General features: G+C 36.0%; 1 protein-coding gene and 1 long non-coding RNA gene across 2 annotated transcripts in view; one reads left to right on the forward strand and one right to left on the reverse strand.

Moving 5' to 3' along the window:
* The window catches only part of LOC132096018 (titin-like), a 73,057-nt gene that overhangs the window by 30,508 nt on the left and 21,163 nt on the right, over positions 1 to 21,386 (reverse strand). The window contains exons 3-4 of the mRNA XM_059501132.1: positions 15,614 to 15,778; positions 13,265 to 13,546 (exon numbers count right to left, since the gene is read on the reverse strand). Coding sequence (XP_059357115.1) covers positions 13,265 to 13,546; positions 15,614 to 15,778 — 447 coding nt within the window. The remainder of the gene's footprint in view (positions 1 to 13,264; positions 13,547 to 15,613; positions 15,779 to 21,386) is intronic.
* On the forward strand, positions 7,801 to 10,340 carry LOC132100764 (uncharacterized). Its single transcript, XR_009423119.1, has 3 exons — positions 7,801 to 7,961; positions 8,496 to 8,616; positions 9,982 to 10,340. It is a non-coding gene; the product is annotated as an uncharacterized LOC132100764 (long non-coding RNA).

Raw genomic sequence — 21,386 nt, forward strand, 5'->3', positions numbered from 1 at the left:
GCTGTGAGCGAGCGCCTGGCTTACTCTCATAGGTTAACTCTGCTTGTACAGTGGAATCCTGCTCGCGCAGTGGATTTCTGCTCCCTCGAGTCTACATGACTTTTGACAATTTGGGGGCGGAAACCAAGGAGGGCACTGACCCTCTTATGATTGGTCACTTTCACACAGGGACATCCTTGTACCTTGATTGACAGCTCTCATTACAGGAAGCACGGAGTTGGGTTAAGTTACCAACGACATCTTCGAGCGCATCTCCGGTGAGTCGTCTCGTCTCGTCTCGTCTCGTGTCGTGTCGTGTCGTCTCGTCTTGTGTCGTGTCGTGTCTCTCCAGCACCACATCGAGAGAGATCCAGACCGCCGTGCGTCTGCTGCTGCCGGAGAACTGGACAAACACGCCGTGTCTGAGGAACAAAGACCGGGACCAAATACACCAACATCATCAACGAACCCGAAGACTCTTGAAGAGCACCACATCATCTGGAGAAGAGGTCTTTCTGTTAAATCAGAAGAATTTCTATAACTGTTAATTCATAATGTGATGTTTTTCTATATATTTTCATCAGATCATGTACATTTGTGGTCATGGTAGAACAAGTTTTATATATGAGATTAGGATAAATCACTTTTTTATATATATGATAGTTTATTGAACATTTTTATAAACAAGGAAAGGTTAAAAAAAAAAAAAAATACTCCAAGGCCCAAACGAAGCAAAAATGTAATTTGGTGCAGATGATAATAGTTATATGGAGATAAAATTCTGAAAGATGATAATGTAAATCAATGAGATCTTTAGAACAGTGTAACAGAATATTTACATAAATGATATTTAAATACTTATAATGTTGAAGATATAACACAACACAATGATAATTGAGAGAAGAACAAATACAGTTATGTTTGGATAATCAGGTAAATATAAGCTGCTTCAGTCCAGTAAGTGTTTGACTTGAAATATTACTAACACTGTAAAAGTTACTTTTACCTTAAATTCTGTAAAGATTTAACAGCAAAGAGACATTTATAGAATTACACTCAAACTCCTTTTACTCCGACGACAGAAAGCATCTAGCATCATAAAAACAGCATGTTGTTCAGGTGTAATTTGACATTATAATTGTTGTTTGTGGTATTTAAAGGGTAACTTTCAGTAGCTTCCAGTGAATCTGACACACATGAAGAAACTGGTTTTGGAGTCGATGATGAGCAGGAGCTCTTTCTGTGTGGAGTTAGTTCTCTTGTTCTCCATGTGTTGTGTTCACAATCTAATCTACAGCGCAGGTGAATCAGAGACACTGGATTGAGTGAGAGTGTGAATGTGTGTGTGTTAGTCTTGTGATGGACTGCTCGTGTCCAGTGTGTTTCCAGCCTTCAGCCTGAGACTCCAGCATCCTGTGACTCTGAGCTTTGGAGAAGAGACGATTATTCCTCTGTTACAGCCGACTGCCTTTGGGCTTCACTAGATTTAACTGTCAAACACACACACATAAAACATTTATATTCAGCTCAATTTGACACTTTCTGTTTTGCTTCCACTGCAGGTATTGATTTATGAATCAAATAATATTTATAGATAAATATGGATCTATATAACAGATATAAAAGACAGAGTAAAGGTTTGTCTGAATGTGAATTGTTTGAGGAAAAAGACATTGGGCCTCATTCATGAAACACGAGCAGAAAAGATTTTTTTTTAAATCATTCGTAAAGCAGTTCTGACGTAAACTTTCAAATCATGAAAATGTTTTTATTTTAGTTATTATTTTTCTTCATGATTATTTTACTTTCTTTTATGTTTAGCCCTTTGAATGTGGGAAGTCGTGGCCTAATGGTTAGAGAGTCGGACTCCCAATCGAAAGGTTGTGAGTTCGAGTCCCGGGCCGGCAGGAATTGTGGGTGGGGGGAGTGCATGTACAGTTCTCTCACCACCTTCAATACCATGACTAAGGTGCCCTTGAGCAAGGCATCGAACCCCCAACTGCTCCCCGGGCGCCGCAGCATAAATGGCTGCCCACTGCTCTGGGTGTGTGCTCACAGTGTGTGTGTGTGTGTGTGTTCACTGCTCTGTGTGTGTGCATTTCGGATGGGTTAAATGCAGAGCACAAATTCTGAGTATGGGTCACCATACTTGGCTGAATGTCACTTCACTTTCACTTGAATTACCATTGTGTTATAAACTTGCCTTGCAACAATTGTGATGCATTTCAGTGGAAAGTTAACGTCGTCTAGCTGAAGTGATGGTGATTTGTAAATAGTCTTGAATGCATAAAGTCATCATATATTAGCCTCTGATTGGTTTTATGAATCTGTTGCATGACTGGTAATCTTGTGTTGACTGAGTGACAGCACAATAAACTGAAGTACGCTCGTTGTGAAAGCTTGTTAATTACTCATTGTTTTACCATTTTAAGTTGTTTTTAATAATCTTAGTGTTTTAACTGTCACGTGCTCACAGTCAGCCTGTTTAACTTAACCCCACAATTCATGTTATGAGTACGTCTCTTCTTTACTTCCTTTCCTTTCCTTCCTCTCTTCTTTTTAACATGGTTTTATAATGTTGATTGAGAGATATGACATTTAATATTCAGACAATACATAGAAGTCATCATAATAACTGACTGTTAAAACACACGTGTTACATTGTGTCATGTTTTGGTTCTGTTTCTAAAGTCTGTACAGACTGATGTCTCTAATGTATGTCTGTTTTAAATTATTATTATTATTTTATTATTGTGTAAGATCTTGCTCAGAAAATTGATCCTGGACTGAGAAGACTGGGCATGATATTGTGGTGAATAGTATATTGCAGAATTAAATATTTTAATGAAATATGATTGCCCGTAATCTGCATTTCATAAACAAGACGTGATAAAGAGGACAGCAGCTGATGTTTCATGTTTCACTAATATTACCTTTTGTTGATTTATTATCATTTTTGTAGATTATATTTAGTTGATTATATCTTGTAACGCCAGATCTGTGGAAATGACTGGGATTTTTCTGCTTGTGATAAAGCGGCCTTTGTTTTTACATAATGTCCAATCTTTCCTGTTTTTAAGCGATAACTATTTCTGTTAACCCAGCAGTGATTCTGTTCTCTGTTTACTATTTCAGTGAAGCTGAAGAATTGAATCGAGTGATAGAGAAACAACTGAGAAAAGAGGAGAGAGAATCAGGTGAAGTGATGCTGCATTCATCACAATGTGTGCTTTACATATTATATTATTATATTATATTATTATATTACTTATATTATTTATATTTAGATTTCTCGCATATCTATAATTTGTTTCTCAGTTCAGATGGGTTTTATTGACATGAATTTTTCAAGAAACATTTTTTGTTTCCAAATCTTTGAACTGTATGAAATAACAGAATTTTGAACATTAATTGGTATAAAGATTTATATAATTATATTTCTATTGTATATGTGTGTGCTCTCTGTTGTCACTAAGATCTTTTAAATATGAAATTTAAAATGAGAGAATAAAACATGTTCAACTAAACGTTTCTTATTTCATTCACTTCTCTCTCTTTCTCTCTAAGAGTCGCTGAAGATGTTGTTCATCAAGTTCTTTTTGAGGTTTTTGTGTGTGTTCAAGTTCATCTGTTGTAATATATTATTTTATACAACCATAAATCTACGCCAGAGTTATCCTTGTGTCTTCCCTCTGTTCTTGAAAATGAGGTTAGTCTAGTGACTGAAAAGACTAAACCATGATTCCTTCTTTATTTTATTGATGAGTTATTATATTATGATACTTAGACCCAATAATTACTCAACATCCCTAGGAACACGGTTTAATTGCAATAAAGAAAGTCGTATTTGGGTCAAATAAACCTTAAATAAAAACCTCTAAAACTCTTAAGTAGTTAAAACCGGGTGAAAATACTGCCTTTGTGCACTTTTATCGGTTCTCCAGATCTAGGGTCCTGGAAATGTGTTCCTGGGACTGCGGTTATCCGACTCGATACGAGACGCTGTCACAAAAACACTAGGGTCCTAGAACTGTGCTCCTTCAAATGTGTTCCTGAAAGAGCGGCCTCCAGTATTGCAGACAGACAATATTGAGTTTTTAGGAAGCTCTGTTTTTGCACAAATTCCTCATAATTTACTCGTATATTTACTCAGGTTTGATGAATGAGGTCCATTGAGATGAGAGACGGATCAGACAGAAGTGTTACCTCTCGCTCTGTAGCATTTGTAAAGCAGCACGACTGTCACCAGCAGATACGGACAAGCTGTCAGAAGAAAACTGAGGATGATGATGACAGAAATCTGATCTGAACATGACCCTGAAAAACAGACACACAAGCACATTATTGAGAACATTACAGAGCTCCTAAAGACTTTCAGCAAGTTTGTTGGGGAAAACAAAACATTTTTGTAAGCAATTCTGATAGTGGCCGGGGGCGTGGTCAACATGGACAAATAAAGGCAGAGGGCAAATTTGTGTGGATAATCAGCAGAGTCAGATAACTAACGTACACACCATTGCCGGAGCCTTTCTCGTTCTCGAGTCAAGAATCGGTTGCATCGGTTTTCGGATCATAACTACACTGAACCGAGAACCGTTTCTGTCGGTTAACAGTTAACAGCTTAAGTCATTTGTGGATTAATGCGTATTGGAGACGCGAACCGTTTTAAACGATTCAGTTCGATTTGGTGAACTGGTTCAAAAAGATCCAGTTACAGCGAATGATTCATTCGCGAACCGGATATGACAAACTGCTTTGTTTTGAACTCTCTCACATTAGACACGGAAGAGAAGACAATGCTGAATAAAGTCGTAGTTTTTGTTATTTTTTGACCAACATGTATTTTCGATCCTTCAAAAAATTCTAACTGACCCTCTGATGTCACATGGACTACTTTGATGATGTTTTTCTTACCTTTCTGGACAAGGACAGTATACCATACACACAGTTTCAATGGAGGACTAAATCTAAAATATCTTAAACTGTGTCCCGAAGATAAATGGAGGTCTCACGGGTTTGGAACGACATGAGAGTTATTAATGACATCATTTTCACTATTCATTTAAGTTACGATGCTTTTGGGAAACAGACCGTAATATTAAGCAGGGGCGCCATGTCACTTTACATTATGAAACAAATATCTTATATTCGTATGCACATCTGCACCTTTTGTTGTTTTTGCTGAGAGAATTCGCTAAATAATTCAGTCAGAGAAAAGGTAAACAAAAAACCGTGTTTCAGTTATGACTCTTCTGCACGTCTCTGATTAGCCATTGCATTCATAAGTGCAACAGAATCATTTATGATTGGTTATCATGAAGCATTGGCTCAGAAATCTGACACCTCTGATATTAAGAACAATTGTACGATCGTTTTTACAAACTTCTTAGGCTTACAAAGCTTTTGGGAAACTCAGCCCAGGCTAGTAGAATTTTGTGAGTGCAGGTTGGAAGTAAATTAATATTTATGAGATAAACTAAATGTTTCAACTGGTAGGTTGCAGAATTCATGCCTACACAAAAGAAAGCTCTGTAGGCTCTGCCTCGGTACAGTTTGTGTAAAGCCATTCATTCATTCATTTTATGATCGTTCGCTATTGTTTCACGTGCGTTTCCCAGAAATGCGGTTATGTTAAGTGAATTTTGGGGAAACGCACGTGAAACAATAAGGAACGATCACAAAATGACTCGCAAACCTGGCCCTGGCCCTGTTTAATGAAGAGAAAGAGAAAATGTAGTAGAAATAAACATGTTAAGAATACGTAGAAGCGTAGGACTCTTATTATGTTTTTAGGACTATTATTTTGTTGTAATGTTCGGTTGACCACAGCGGAGAGGGGCGTTTAATTCCCGCCCACGTGTAGAAATCGATAATTCAAGTTGTTTATTTGTTTCCTGTCCTTGAAAGTAAAAACGAAAAAATGAAGCCTAAGTCTTGATTTTTCGTTTTGTTTGAATAAATGGAAAAATGAAAAATGTGGCATTTTATCATTTTTAAGATTTCAATATTAAATGTAAAAACGAATTATACGCAGGTACTCGGACCGTACATGGCCCGGATCCCGATAACGCTCACTCTTAGCACGCTAAGAAGACTCGAAAGATACACTGTAAAAAAAAACTGTTATTTTACGGAATTTTACTGTTTTATTTTACAGTTTTTTCCACGTAATTTTGAAATACAGTTTAAAATTGTACAATTGCAGAAATAGACTGTAAATTTACATATCCTATGTAAAATCACATGAAAAACATGTCAATGTGCATAACGCCACAAAAATATTTTTGAAGATTTATTTTACATAACACACCAAAAACAGTGCGCTATATGTATGTTTATGTGCAGTGTGTGTGTGTGTGTGTGTGTGTGTGTATATATATATATATATATATATATATATATATATATATATATATATATATATATATATATATATATATATATATATATATATATTTATATATGTGTGTGTGTGTGTGTGTGTGGCATTAATAATATAATGTCATATTTTTTAATAGATTAAAAATATAAATAACAACTGTACAAAAGTTCACGTTCATTATTATTATTATTATTTTTATTATTATTATTATTATTATTGATATAATATGTATATGTTGCCTACATTGCGTGCTTGCATAAAAGAGCAGGTGAATCAGTTTTTGAACAGGTTTGTTGAAACATCCTTCCCTAAAAAATCAATTCGAGCAAAAGAATCGTATTTCCATAGTACTGTCAACTGATATCTTCAATCTTCATCTTCTTCCGCTTGTCAAAATAGTTCTGCTCAGTTTGGTGTTTTATTACGCATTTATTCTCATAGTACCGTTTCATAATGTGATATAATACTATAATAATATGCTGATATTTAAATTACAAAAAAAAAAAAACATTTTAAATAATCGTTATTTTAAATAATTATGATGTTTACCTTTTTGAATCGTTAAACCAGTGTTTCAAACTTCGGCGCTGACCAGTGCCGTTAGTCGTTAAGTGTGGATAACTTCTAACGTTATTTTGTCCCTGAGGGAAAAACAGGCTGACTTTAAGGAAAGTAGTTAGCTGGTTGTCTACGATACTGTTATTAAATATTATTATCATTTGTGGTTTACGAACTCATGAATTTAACAGTTAGCACAGGTAAGTTAACGTTAAATTCGAATATGTAACGTTAGATATGTTGCCAACTTTACCGAACTTCGAAGCATAATGCAGTGTTTTCAATCAGTTTTGATATACATAATCGTAGGCGTCGTCTAAAAGCTCAAAAAAAATCTTATTTTTCGAGGCGAGATTGGATGAAAATTCTGAATTTAAAAAAGATTCATTAGGACCAGCGCTTAAAGTGACGCGCGATTTGAAACGTTATGTTCGTCGGGCACTTAACGTTATCCCTCTTCAAGCACTGGTTATTACGCTTGTATAAGGAAATTCACTTAACTACTTTATTTTGTCTGCATGTTTTACTCTTTTAATTCCAGATATAGTCTCACTGATGGTCTGAAATATTGTTACAGTCAATATTTAATCACTTTTTAATAAATTATTTATGTTGGTTACCCTTTATATCTGTCTATTGGTTAAGCAAATATTAAAATTATTTCAAAAAGCTGGTGGTTAAAACCACTGACCAGTTAAAATTGTGAATGAAAAAACAATGTCTGCAGTGTGTCATCTGAGAATTAATATAACCTTTGTAATCTTGTAATCTAACGTTACTCCTAGGGAAAAAAGTTTCACAACTTCTGTTTTAATCACCCTTCTATAATTAAAGACTGTTATTGAAGCTTATAGGGTTTATTGATGCTCACTGATGGGGTGAACAGGTGACACAGATAAGGTTCAGAACTATAGATATAATACATTTATCAATATATTTCTTTGTATTTTTGTAGATTTCCTAAAATTTCACATTTACATGCTTTTTTTTCTCCTTACAGATAAGTTTTGTGAGCGGCTAAAACCAAGGTCAACATGAAAGGGTGAGTTGCACAATGCAAAGATGTTCACAGATTACACTTGTAATAGTTACGGTGTTTCTTTGAAAACTCACAATTCACAACATCAAGGGCTACACAGAAATGAGGCACACTACCTATTAGCTTGTTGCTAGCAGCTTGCACTTACGGTTCAGAAATTACGATGCATTTAAAATGTAATCATCAGCAGTTATCTTCTGTGTCACAGGCAGGGACCTTTTCATGTCAATTTACTAGCTGTCAGAAAAATAATTGTGTGTGGTATGTTTGAATATATTTAATGGAAAACAATTTAATATTTGCAGTAAGTTTATCACAGTGTCAATGTCAATGTCACCTTTATTTATATAGCGCTTTAAACAAAATACATTGCGTCAAAGCAGCTGAACAACATTCATTAGGAAAACAGTGTCAATAATGCAAAAATGTAATGTAAAAAAATGTAAAATCAGTGTAACTGATCTCTTCTTTTTCTTATGCATGACAACAGGAAGTTCCCCTTTTGACTGCAGAGAACTTTGTTTTCTGTTGACCAAGTCATAGTTAACGGCCACATCACCATCTTCTACGACGCTCTGAAGCTGATGTTTGCTTCATACTACTGCTTGAACATTTCATACCCAGGAAACCAAGGAGAAACGCAAGAGATTGTGCAAAGGTAAAAACACACACTCATAAACTCACTCTCACACGTGTGTTCTCACACACAGTCACTCACTTTTTCAACACACACTGACTTACGCATCCTTACATACACTCACTCTAACACACACTCTCACACACAGTCACACACGCACCCACACACTCACACACATTCACACATGCATACTCACACACACAGACACTCACATACATGCAGTCACACACACATCCTCACACTCACATAGACAGACTCACAAAAGCATCCTCAAACTCACACACTATCACATACACATTCTCTCACATGCATTCTCACACACACACTCAGTCACACATGCATCCTCACACTCTCACATATACACACTGTCACACACACATCCTCAAACTCAAACTCACATACTCACAAACACATGCTCAGAAATGCATCCTCACACACACACACACACACACACACACCTTCGCACACACAGTTACACACTTTCACATACTCTTACAAATGCATCCTTACACTCACACACTCTCACATACACATTCTCACACACGCATCCTCACACACACACACACACACACACACATCTTCACACAGTTACACACTTTCACATACTCTTACAAATGCATCCTTACACTCACACACTCTCACATACACATTCTCACACACGCATCCTCTCACACACACACACACACACACACACACACACACACTCTAATACAAACATCCACATACTCTAACATAGACAGTTACACATGCATCCACACACACACTCACACGAATCTTCACACACACAGTTACACACTTTCACATACTCTTACAAATGCATCCTTACACTCACACACTCTCACATACACATTCTCTCTCACACACACACTCTCACATAGACAGTCACACATGCATCCTCACACACACTAACACACTCTCACGCGCATCCTCACACACGCTTCTAAGGCTGCATGATTAATCACATGCGTTTTTCAGGCGTGTCTCGTCAGTAAAGCCGGTCCTGTGATTAGTAGTAAATATCCATCACCTGTTTTCAAATCAGCAACATTTAATACACAGAGCTGTAGTTCACTGACAAGCTCCACAATATCCTGTTCATAATCGAATGCGATTCATCTGCAAACGCATCTCACAACCGCATGTGATTAATCGTGCAGCCCTACATGCATCCTCACACTCTCATCCTCACACAACACACTCTCTTACATTGTCACAACCTTCGCAGTCTGCCTCACACACAACCTCTCACATACTTATTTATAGCAAACATCCACCACAAGCATGCCCTTTACAAGTTCTTATTTTCCTGCTTTCTTTTTATATATATTCACAGCATATGTTACAGTCCATGTTTTATTACTAAGGATTTTTTTTTTCATTCAACAGATGCCTTTTTAAGATGAACCCCGAGAAGGGACCGGAAGTGGATAAGACCACATCGAGAAAGAAATCGTCAGTCAGTCCAAAGGTTCTTTCACTGATTAACAAGATTGCGGACTATGAAAGGATGGAGTAAAACTTTGAGTGTCAGATCTTCCTATATTGACTAGCAGAAATTCTTGACAGTGTCACAGACTTAAAATACTTGCTGATTATTTGATTTCATGGTTGAATTATTTTTTTTCATGCATCATCTGTTGTCAAGATAAATTAATCAGTTCACAGGTGGTTCAGTTTTAAGGACAATTTAATTATTAATTTTTATTTGTTTACCAAACTGCTATACTGTTGCAGTTTTGAACAATTATTTTATTGTGTGTTGTTGCAGTTATGATATTTTATATATATACCGGTATATATATATTTTTTTTATATACTGTTGCAGTTATGAACAAACTGAATTGGTATGTTGTTGCAGTTGTGATCTACAGTAATTTAAACCTTTGGGCTTATTTTTTTACTGGAATATTGTTGCAGTTATGATCGTTTGTAATAATATTTTTTATACTATTGCAGTTATGGACAAATTATTGGAATATTGTTGCAGTTGTGCTATAATCTTTATACTGGTATATTGTTGCAGTTTTGAACAAAGAATATTAGTAAATTGCAGGTCAATAAATTATTAAAACACATTTTCGCACTCATGGCTGATTATTTGAAGTTAAAGTTTTCAAACTTTATGATAATTTAATGTTTTTTTCTCAACTTTCCACAATATTTATGTAAAACATCTTATTAAACATTAAAAGCTGAAGAAAATACAGAAAATCTCATGTAAAATTACAGCAAAAAACTGTATTTTTGAATTACGGAAAATTACCGTTACTTAATGTGCCCGTTATTTAACGGTATTTTTCCGGCACCCCAGCTGCTGGAATTTTACCGTTTTTTACTGGATTTTTTTTTACAGTGTATATCTTTTTGTTTTTGTTCCTAAGTGTGTTCCCCGAAGTGTCCCTTAGGAAGCTTCTTAACACGCTGCCTCTTACATCCGACGTTACAATGTCGCTGTCCTGAGTGAAAGTGCTGAACTAGTTGGCATCGATTGCTCAGGAATCAATTTTCCACTTCACGCTAAGGTGCATTTCGGCATTAAGAAAGACAACACGTTCTATGCAAATGAAACATTCCTCAAATTATTCCAGTAACATTTATTTTAACATAGTTTAAGTTATCAGTAGAATATAGACTCTAAATTAAATTATCAAATGGTCATTAAAATGTTCACACGATATGTTGTGACGGTTAGACGAACCAGGTATCCCTCGCTAATCATCCACCCTCCTTATCCCATTGTGGCACTTGTGCCGCTTCTTGACATGGGTTCAACGGTTTCTAAAAATTCTGTAATACATTTTTATATTAATGGTAAGGTACTTTACAATCAGAATTGATTGGCAAGCAGCTGTAGTTACTTCTGTTTAATGCGGTATTGATTTGTCACAGTCTTGTCTTTTTTGTCACTGTCTTCTGTGAGTGTTGTGTTTTTGTGCCATGTGCTCTCTCCTGTCCTTTTCTGACCACGCCCACTTTGTAACCTCATCATTATTTTAGTTGCTTCACCTGTGTTTCTCCCGGACTCATTTACCTTCACTCTGCACACCTGTAACTCACTTACACACACACACAGCTGTTCCCTGTTGGTTCCTTAGTATATATTCTTTCATCACCCACCACTCTGCCTGGCTGTATTGTTTAATGTTACTTGTGATTTGTAAGTGTTCCTGGTTCTCGTGTTTTTTGCATCTTGTGTTTGTTTTTGCCGTGTTGGCCTTTTTGTTCTATTAAAGTTAATCTTCCCTGCATTTGGACCCAGACCCTGTTCTTTCTTTGCTGGCCCGTGACATGATTGCCATTGGTTAATGTTTTCAATAAAAAGCAACCTATCTACTGAGAGTTAGATACAGAATATGGTGGGGAAGAAACGTTAAAAAAGGGCACCAAGTTTCTCGTCAAAAGAACTTGAAGTTTTGCTGGACCTTGGCACCAGGTCGGAAATCACACCCCTATGGTCCACTATAACCTGCACATTTATGGGATGCCAGCAATGGTGCACCTGTGTGACGAGTGGGGCGGGGCCGAGGGACGTGGGAGCGACCTGTTCGACCCACCGGCCTCGCTCCCACGTCCCTCGGCCCCATCCCACTCGTCTCAACCTGTAATCCCTGGTATTGCGCAGAAGGGTATTTGTTCAGTGTGGACGCACCTCCACACCGAGGTCTTGCTTAGGCCGTAGCCCTCTCCCACGACCTTGATGAAGCTCTCTGTAGCAAAAATACTTAGCACTGCAAGCAGCTGTACTTCAGGGCTTAAGGCAAAGTTCAGCTGCGTTAGCCAGGCAAGCACAGGTCTGAGAAGGTCCAGCAGCTCCATAATGAGTTGTCTTGGGAGGCAAAAGTTTTGCTGAATAAAAAAATTGACATTGACTAAACGTCTCTGTGGCCAGCGCCGTCTTTGATTCAATACAAGGACACGTTGGATCGCTGCCATACTTGTTTGCTTATTGGACACCATGCTTACCCATTTATAGATCTTAGCCATTTAGAGCCAAATAGTTTGCCAGATTGTTATCAAAAGTGATTGCCAATTTAAACACTTTAATGACATTACGAAATAGCCTAGACTAATTACCACCATATTTCTGATACCAAATAAAGTCAACTTCATAAATAGGGCCTGTATCCATAGCGAACATATTTTATTATTAGTCTTAAAATGTCAATAACATAAAATCATTGTTGAGCCACAACATTGTCAAGTTTGACTTGTACTGCGCTGCGCTGATTTCTAAAGACTGCTGCACAGTGGCGGTGACTATGTCTTGAGCTCAAACAACGCTAAGAGAGAGCTTACGAATGGTCCAGAACAACCTTACGAAAGTGTGACTTACAGAAGATATACTTAGCGTACGAACGTGTCGGGAATCGTGCCATAAGGTTAAGAGAGAGTTTAAGGAATAGGTTAAGAACTACTTGGTGATAAGAACATTTTGGGGAACCGGGCCCATGTCAGTATGACTTGTTAGTTATACTTCAGTTCATGTGAGTTTTGTGAAATAATAAACACATCTGTCAATAACTAATTGCTCATTAATAAAACTAATGACACAGTAGAACAAACCACACTTTCTCTCTCATGTCACACACACGCATTTTAGGATCTATTTTCTTTTTAATGGCAGTTACATGTCTAAATGTAAATGTAAGTGTTTATTTTATTTACTCACCATTAACAGCGAGATCAATTCGGTTACTCTCCTGTGAGGATGAAGGTCTTCCATTTATCCATACTTTACACGTGTACTGATCCTGATCAGACTCAGTAGCTCCTCTGATAGTGAGAGTGTCTGTGTTTACAGTATAACGCTCAGACGACTGTAACTTTACACTGTCTTTATACCACTCATATCTCCAGTCTCTGTGAGACTCAATCACACACTTCAGACTCACTCTCTCTCCAGTGAAGACAGGACTGTCTGGAGTCACAGTCAGTGAAGATCTTCGGGAATCTGTAGAAGAAAAAAAAAGGTGAAAATGTATTACAAATTTCAGTTAGGGATAATAAAAAAAAATCCTCCTGAGGCCATAAGAGGATGCATCAAGCGAAATATTCTGCACGTTTCTTCAAAGCGTTATAAAATAATACGACTATCTTTGAAAAAAGTGCATACTGTTTAAAATAATGTTTATAAACTACATATAATTAATAAAGTTTCTTAATTAGAAAAAAAAAAATCCATGCATGAATGTGTAGTTTAATACAATGGACCGAAAAACCAATCACAAAAGTAAATTACATTTTCATTTCAAAACATGAATGCAGTGGTCTAGAGATATGTTTTTTAAAAGTTGAACTTACATTAATTCTACATGACTTTCTAAACATGACTCTCTTGTGCGAGACGCAAGTGCATCGCTGATAGATGTCTCTCTAGAAAATGTGATAAATATGTGTTCTGTGTGAACGGCTTGGTTTCAGTTTTGATGTAAACAGCATCTTCTCCACACTGATGCTCTCGTTTTTCACAATATATTGAATGAACAACGTAGCAGCGCTGCATCGAGTGTGTTCAGCTGGACAGACTAACACAAGCATTAAAGTGCATTGACTCTTACATCATCTGAACACATTCAGTGAAATATTTCATATATATAAAAATCTGGATTACTTAGCAAAATCAGCAATTTATGTCATAGAGGCCATCAAGACATGGGTTATGAATCATTATTTCTAAATGTGCATTTGTTTTTCATGATTTATCAGCTCTATTACTTAGAAGATTGGATATGTCAGGCCACATTGCTTTTTAGTCTCAAAATTAATAACATCAGACCAATAAGATAATTTGCTAAATGTACTGTTATGTCAACAGTTCGAACATATTTGCAGTCATTGGCTGTTAACTTTTAAACAGAAGACACTCAAACCTTAAAGGGGGGCTACAATGGTGTTTCATGTATTCAGAGTTGTTCACAGTGTTTAACATGAGATTATGTGAAACTGTGTTATGTACCATTTAAATGGCCCATTTGACCTGCAATCACCCTACTGTACACAAACTGTACCACTGTACTGTACACTCTACACTGTAAGAAACGGGCTGTGAAATTCAAGGTAATTTACCAGCAGCAAGTGACAAGTAACTTATTTATAACTATTCTCTCTGTGTGTTCAATTACAGTAGCAACAATGAAACTTCAAAGCACTTCTTTTTACAGCAATACTGTTTTAAATATAAAATGAATCCCCAACCCCCCCATAATACTGAACTTCATAATGTGAAGTCATCACACTGCATTTAAACATTTTTGACAAACTGACTTAACACACCCCTAAATGAGGACAGGTGTAAGCTAACACATAAGACAAAAATACGTAGGAGAATAGAGATCAAACAAAAATGTTTTATTTTGAATAAAAAATGTGGGAAGGCTTCAACTGAGGTTCTTTCCCAGTTTGGGGTATCATTAGTCTCTTCCTTCCAACATGTGAACCAAAAGTATCCCACTGTCAGTGGAGAAGAGAGGAAAAAGTTGTGCATGGTTATACAGGTTACAGTTTGCACATTACAATGTATTATAACATGTTGTATGTCAGTACCATTCAATTCAAATAAGGGCTGTTTTTTCAGAGGTAAGAAGTTCAACTAAAAACTGTCTGGAAGTAATATAAACTCTTAATGGATAAATTCCATTAGAAGGAATTCTTAAAAGACCATTATGCTATCAGAATCCCACCTCTATCTAGTTATTTTGCCCGTCAAAGTCAGTGAAGTCTCTCATGAAGTCAACAACACGTGGGTTCATATATGTTGTCTTACACTGTACATTTTTCCCACTTTTCCTGCTTGTCTGGACCTTGCTACTGCACTTGCTGGACTCAGGATTAACATTCGATCAACTGAAGACCTATTGTGTGCTGCGATCTCTGCTAGTGTCATATACATTTGCTAAAATCGTATGTTTCTTTCTCCCAGGTCCTAGAGGATTAGCAACTTCAAATGAATCTTGATACAAGATTATGGATACTGAGGATGGTGATTCCTGTAACAATTTATTGTTTTTGATGACTTTACCATCTCTCAGGTCTTCCGGCACGTCTGGGGTTGTTGGTGTGTCTGATTTTGCCAGGAGATATTGCTCTTGAACTGAGGTCTGAGAGAGTAATCCCTTCACTGTATCTTTAATGGACACATACTGGCAAAACCTCTCTTTTCCATTTGAACTAATTCCCATATAAACTGTTGGATCAACATGATTGAATTTACACTTGAAGAATGATTTTCGTGTCTGATCAGTTCTAAATACTCCCTCATTGCATCTTTTCAGGAGGTCATTTTTTGAAAGATCATCAAGGAGATGCGCCTAATATTATTTTCAGGGACATTTAACTGTTAAATCCTGATCCATTTTAGACAAAAGATGGGTTGTGTTGTAACTGTGCACCTCCTGGAACTCTCCAATTAGCTTCTGAATCATACTAGCTGGCAACAGCATTTCAGCTTGCATTTGAAGATAAAAGAAGGCCAGGTTGTTCATAAAATCATTCTCATCTACGAACTCATTACTTGCATGATTTCCATCCAACTCCGGTAGTTCTGGTACATATGGTTTCAAAGAGCACATAGCTACTAGTAATGGCACAGTTCAACTTTTTCACAGTTCGGTTTGTTTCATGGTTTTAGAGTCACAGTTTTCGGTATGGTTCGGTATGCTATGTTTATGGAGAATCTATATTTAAAAAAAAATCGAACTACGAGCAACAGCACAAATAAATACAACAGAGTAAAGATGCAAAAAAAGATGCACTTTAAGAGAATGCACTGATGTACGTTCAGCCGGCTATGTCTGCTGTAGGATACTTAACAAGACGGGCATTCTAACATAATTTTTTCAATTTAAACACAATACTTCAGGGGCCTGTCTCACAAAGGAGGTTAAGTGAAAACTCTGAGTATGTTAACACTGAAATGAGGGAAACTCTAGGTTTTCTGTTTCAGAAAGGGAGTTTTGACAAACCCTAGAAAGGTAACTTGGTAACTTACTGTATGAACCTAACCTGGTCAGGAGCAGCTTTTCTTCGGTAAACCCAGGGTTTCTTTCGCCCTCCTCCCCTTTTTTAAACATTTCATTGAGGCACGCTGGAAAAATGCTCTTCTTACTAAGTGTTTTTTTTTCTTCCCCCCCAATGGGTCTAAACAAAATGCTGAATTGAGAAAAGGTTAATTGAAACAAATTGTCCAAAAGTTAAAAAATACATATATTTGGTTGCTTAGACAATTGGTTGCACCGAAAGGCGTGGCACTTATATGAAAATATCACAGTTTCAGATTGGAGCTGGAGAGATAGGCTATTACTGACACTGTAATCTGGACATTCATGGAGGCTGTTCTCGTTTGTCCAGAGTGCCAATTTGATATATTGGAAAACCTTTAAATGAATATGTTTCCAATTTGTGTTTCAATAATCTTGTTTTCCTTAAGCTCCTCATATTTATGGAGAAAAAGTTTTTTAATGATCATTTCCTTAATTACCATCTGCAAAATTAACAATATATTAAAGATACCACAATATAATGATGCCAGGGTAGCTTGAATACATTTTATTAGGCTGTATCAAACATAGAATAAGAAACATTTGCATCAATCATTTTGGGTTGGCACTGAAACTAAACACACACACACACACACACACACACACACACACACACACACACACACACATATATATATATATATATATATATATATATATATATATATATATATATATATATATATATATATATATATATATATATATATATATATATATAAACCTTTAAATGAATATGTTTTGCTATATATGTGTCCTATTGGTCCTTCTTAAGATTTATGTTTGATATGTTTTATTAAAGAACTGTCTGGTCTATTCACTGCAAATATGTAACAGAATTTCAAGAAGATAATGGTTACCTTACTATAATTGGCTGGCAGCCTGCTTCAAATGCAGTGTGTTGTCATATTAGGCTACTATGTTTTTCCTATAGTATAAATAGTTATTGTGATTTTCCACAGGACATTAGCAGTTAACTGTGATTTTATATCAGCTGTTTCTTGCTACTGTGATTTTCTACAGGACATGCCTGTGTACTGTGAATTTTACAGTACTTCTGTTTTTACTGCTACTTGCACTAACACAGTAAATCACTGTAGATTTCACATGAATTTTTTACAATGTATTATTCTTTTTCTTTTTTCCCAGCTGCAACATGCTTTGGCAGAACAAATGTACAGTTTTTGTCATGCCAATAAAGCTGAGTAATATAATGTAGCGATCTCATAGACTGTAAAAAAGAGTGATCCAGTAATAAAACTTTTATTAAAAAAAGTTGTGCATGGGGAAATACACAAGATTATCTGCTCTGATTAGTGTACTAGTGGTCTGTGTGTGTGTGTGTGTGTGTGTGCGTGTGTGTGCACGGATGTGCGCGTGTGTGCGTGCGTGTGTGCATCAAGTGACACATTAATATAGCTTTTTATGCACTTCTGTTCAAAATCAGTTTGATTTTTTTATGATTTTTACCGGAGTCTCTTATGCCCATCAAGGCGGTATTAATTTGATAATAGGTTTCCTATTTTAATATAGTTTCAAATGTTATTTATTTCTGTGACGCAGTGCTGAATTTTCAGTGTCTTCAGTGTTACATGATCGTCAGAAATCATTCTAATATGATTTATTTACAGTGTTCAAACTGGTTTTTTTTTGGAACCTGTGATACTATTTTTTGATTATTTTATGAATAAAAGGAGGAAAAATAGCATTCATTCTAAATACTGATTCCAAACTTTTGAATGGAAGTGTGTGTATGTGTATATAAAACTTATATACTTATATATATATATATATAAAGTCAGGTTGATACACAGCTGATAGTCCTACTGAATAGACTGTTAGAATTTGTATTATGGCAAGAAAAAGCAGCTAAGTACAGGAAAACGAGTGGCCATAATTGCTTTAAGAAATGAAGGTCAGTCAGTCCGAAAAATTGGGAAAACTTTGGAAGTGTCCCCAAGTGCAGTCACAAAAACTATCAAGCGCTACAAAGAAACTGGCTCACATGCAGACCGCCCCAGGAAAGGAAGACCAAGAGTCACCTCTGCTGCAGAGGATAAGTTCATCCGAGTCACCAGCCTCAGAAGTCGCAGGTTAACAGCAGCTCAGATTAGAGACCAGGTCAATGGCACACGGAGTTCTAACAGCAAACACATCTCTAGAACAACTGTTAAGAGGAGACTGTGTGAATCAGGCCTTCATGGTAGAATATCTGCTAGGAAACCACTGCTAAAGAAAGGCAACAAGCAGAAGAGACTTGTTTGGGCTAAAGAACTCAAGGAATGGACATTAGACCAGTGGAAATCTGTGCTTTGGGCTGATGAGTCCAAATTTGAGATCTTTGGTTCCAACCACCGTATCTTTGTGCGAAGCAAGAAAAGGTGAACGGATGGACTCTACATGCCTGGTTCCCACCGTGAAGCATGGAGGAGGAGGTGTGATGGTGTGGGGGTGCTTTAATGGTGACACTGTTGGGGATTAATTCAAAATTGAAGGCATACTTAACCAGCATGGCTACCACAGCATCTTGCAGCGGCATGCTATTCCATCCGGTTTGCGTTTATTTGGACCATCATTTATTTTTCAACAGGACAATGACCCCAAACACACCTCCAGGCTGTGTAAGGGCTATTTGACCAAGAAGGAGAGTGATGGGGTGCTGCACCACATGACCTGGCCTCCACAGTCACCGGACCTGAACCCAATCGAGATGGTTTAGGGGTGAGCTGGACCGCAGACAGAAGGCAAAAGGGCCAACAAGTGCTAAGCATCTCTCGGGGAACTCCTTCAAGACTGTTGGAAGACCATTTCAGGTGACTACCTCTTGAAGCTCATCAAGAGAATGCCAAGAGTGTGCAAAGCAGTAATCAAAGCAAAAGGTGGCTACTTTGAAGAACCTAGAATATGACATATTTTCAGTTGTTTCACACTTTTTTGGGTAACACTTTAGAATACTGTTTCTTACTTACTACATAACTAACAAGGAATTATTGAAGAACTAACAGGTGATTCATGAACACTTAACTCACTACTGTTAACTACTAAGGAAGATGTGTTAATTAATCAGTATGTAATATAATTTTATGATTGTGTTAAGTAACAGTTAGCTAATCAAAACTAATGTATTCTGTGATACCTCCTGAAGAACTACTATTAATTATCTACTAGTTAGGGTTCAAGAAAAATAACTATGAAGTAACTACTAATGAACAGTTTTACACAATTACATTGAATTGTGACCCTTTCATATAAATGTTATTAGCAATTGTAGTAATAATATAAACATGCAATATTAATAAAGCAATGCATTTTATGGTTTTGCTTCTGTAGTGAGTGGTTTTGTGAGTGTGTTTTGTAGGAAATCAGCTCATAGGAACCCCACCATGACTCCAGTGCCTTGTGATAACTTACCTTAGTTTTTATATTTTATATACAGTACTGTATGTGTGCCTCCTCAGCATATACCACATTATCATTAATTCAATTTCTGTATGTAAGGCAAAGCCTGAGGAAAAGTGAAAATACAGGTATCCAATTTGTAATTAATAAAGATTTATAAAATAATTATGCAGGACTTATTTTGAACCTGAAACATTAAGCCTATTCTAAAGTGAAAATATTGGGAACCCATTAGTAATTAATAAAGAATTATCAGATAATTCCTGAAAAATTACTTAGAATCTGAAACATTATTCCAAAGTGAAAATATTGGCAACCCATTAGTAATTAATAATTAATTATCATATAATTCTGCAGTACTTATTTTGAACCTGAAACATTAAGCCTATTCTAAAGTGAAAATATTGGGAACCCATTAGTAATTAATAAAGAATTATCAGATAGTTTTGCAGGACTAACAGAATTCTAAAGTGAACCTATTAGTAAATAATAATAAACTACATCATTTTGACAAAAAAAAAAAACCTATAAAAGTAATCATAAACTTTGTAAAATACTCTCATCTGTTTATTTCAGATGAGAACATTTCTTAATATAGCATATTTTATTCCATTTTAACATGCATATTGCCCACATTTTAACTAATTTAACAAACATTTCATAATCAAAAGTTAAACATTTAGAAGCAAACAAAATCCATATTTCATTTCCAGTATAGGCTAATAAGTGGGCTGTAACAAAGTTGCTACTGTAGTAGTACTTTGTACACTTTGTACATACTTGTCATTTTGAAAAGGGCTACTCATAATTTTACTGGAGTAATATTTTATTGAGGTATCTGTACTTTTACTCAAGTACTTGATTTGTGGGACACAGCCTGATTATTATAGTGATTTTTTTTTTTGCGTATAACTGTTCAGTAGTTGTTATTTCATAGTTATTTTTCTTGAACCCTAACTAGTAGATAATTAATAGTAGTTCTTCAGGAGGTATCACAGAATATATTAGTTACTGATTAGCTAACTGTTACTTAACACAATCATAAAATTATATTACATACTGATTAGTTAACACATCTTACTTAGTAGTTAACAGTAGTGAGTTAAGTGTTCATGAATCACCTGTTAGTTCTTCAATAATTACTTATTAGTTATGTAGTAAGTAAGAAACAGTATTCTAAAGTGTTACCCTTTTTTATGTATATAATTCCACGTGTTAATTCATAGTTTTGATGCCTTCAGTGTGAATCTACAATTTTCATAGTCATGAAAATAAAGAAAACTCTTTGAATGAGAAGGTGTGTCCAAACTTTTGGTCTGTACTGTATATACATATATATATATATATATATATATA

Source organism: Carassius carassius, chromosome 2 (genome assembly GCF_963082965.1).
Source record: "Carassius carassius chromosome 2, fCarCar2.1, whole genome shotgun sequence".
NCBI classification, from domain to species: domain Eukaryota; kingdom Metazoa; phylum Chordata; class Actinopteri; order Cypriniformes; family Cyprinidae; genus Carassius; species Carassius carassius.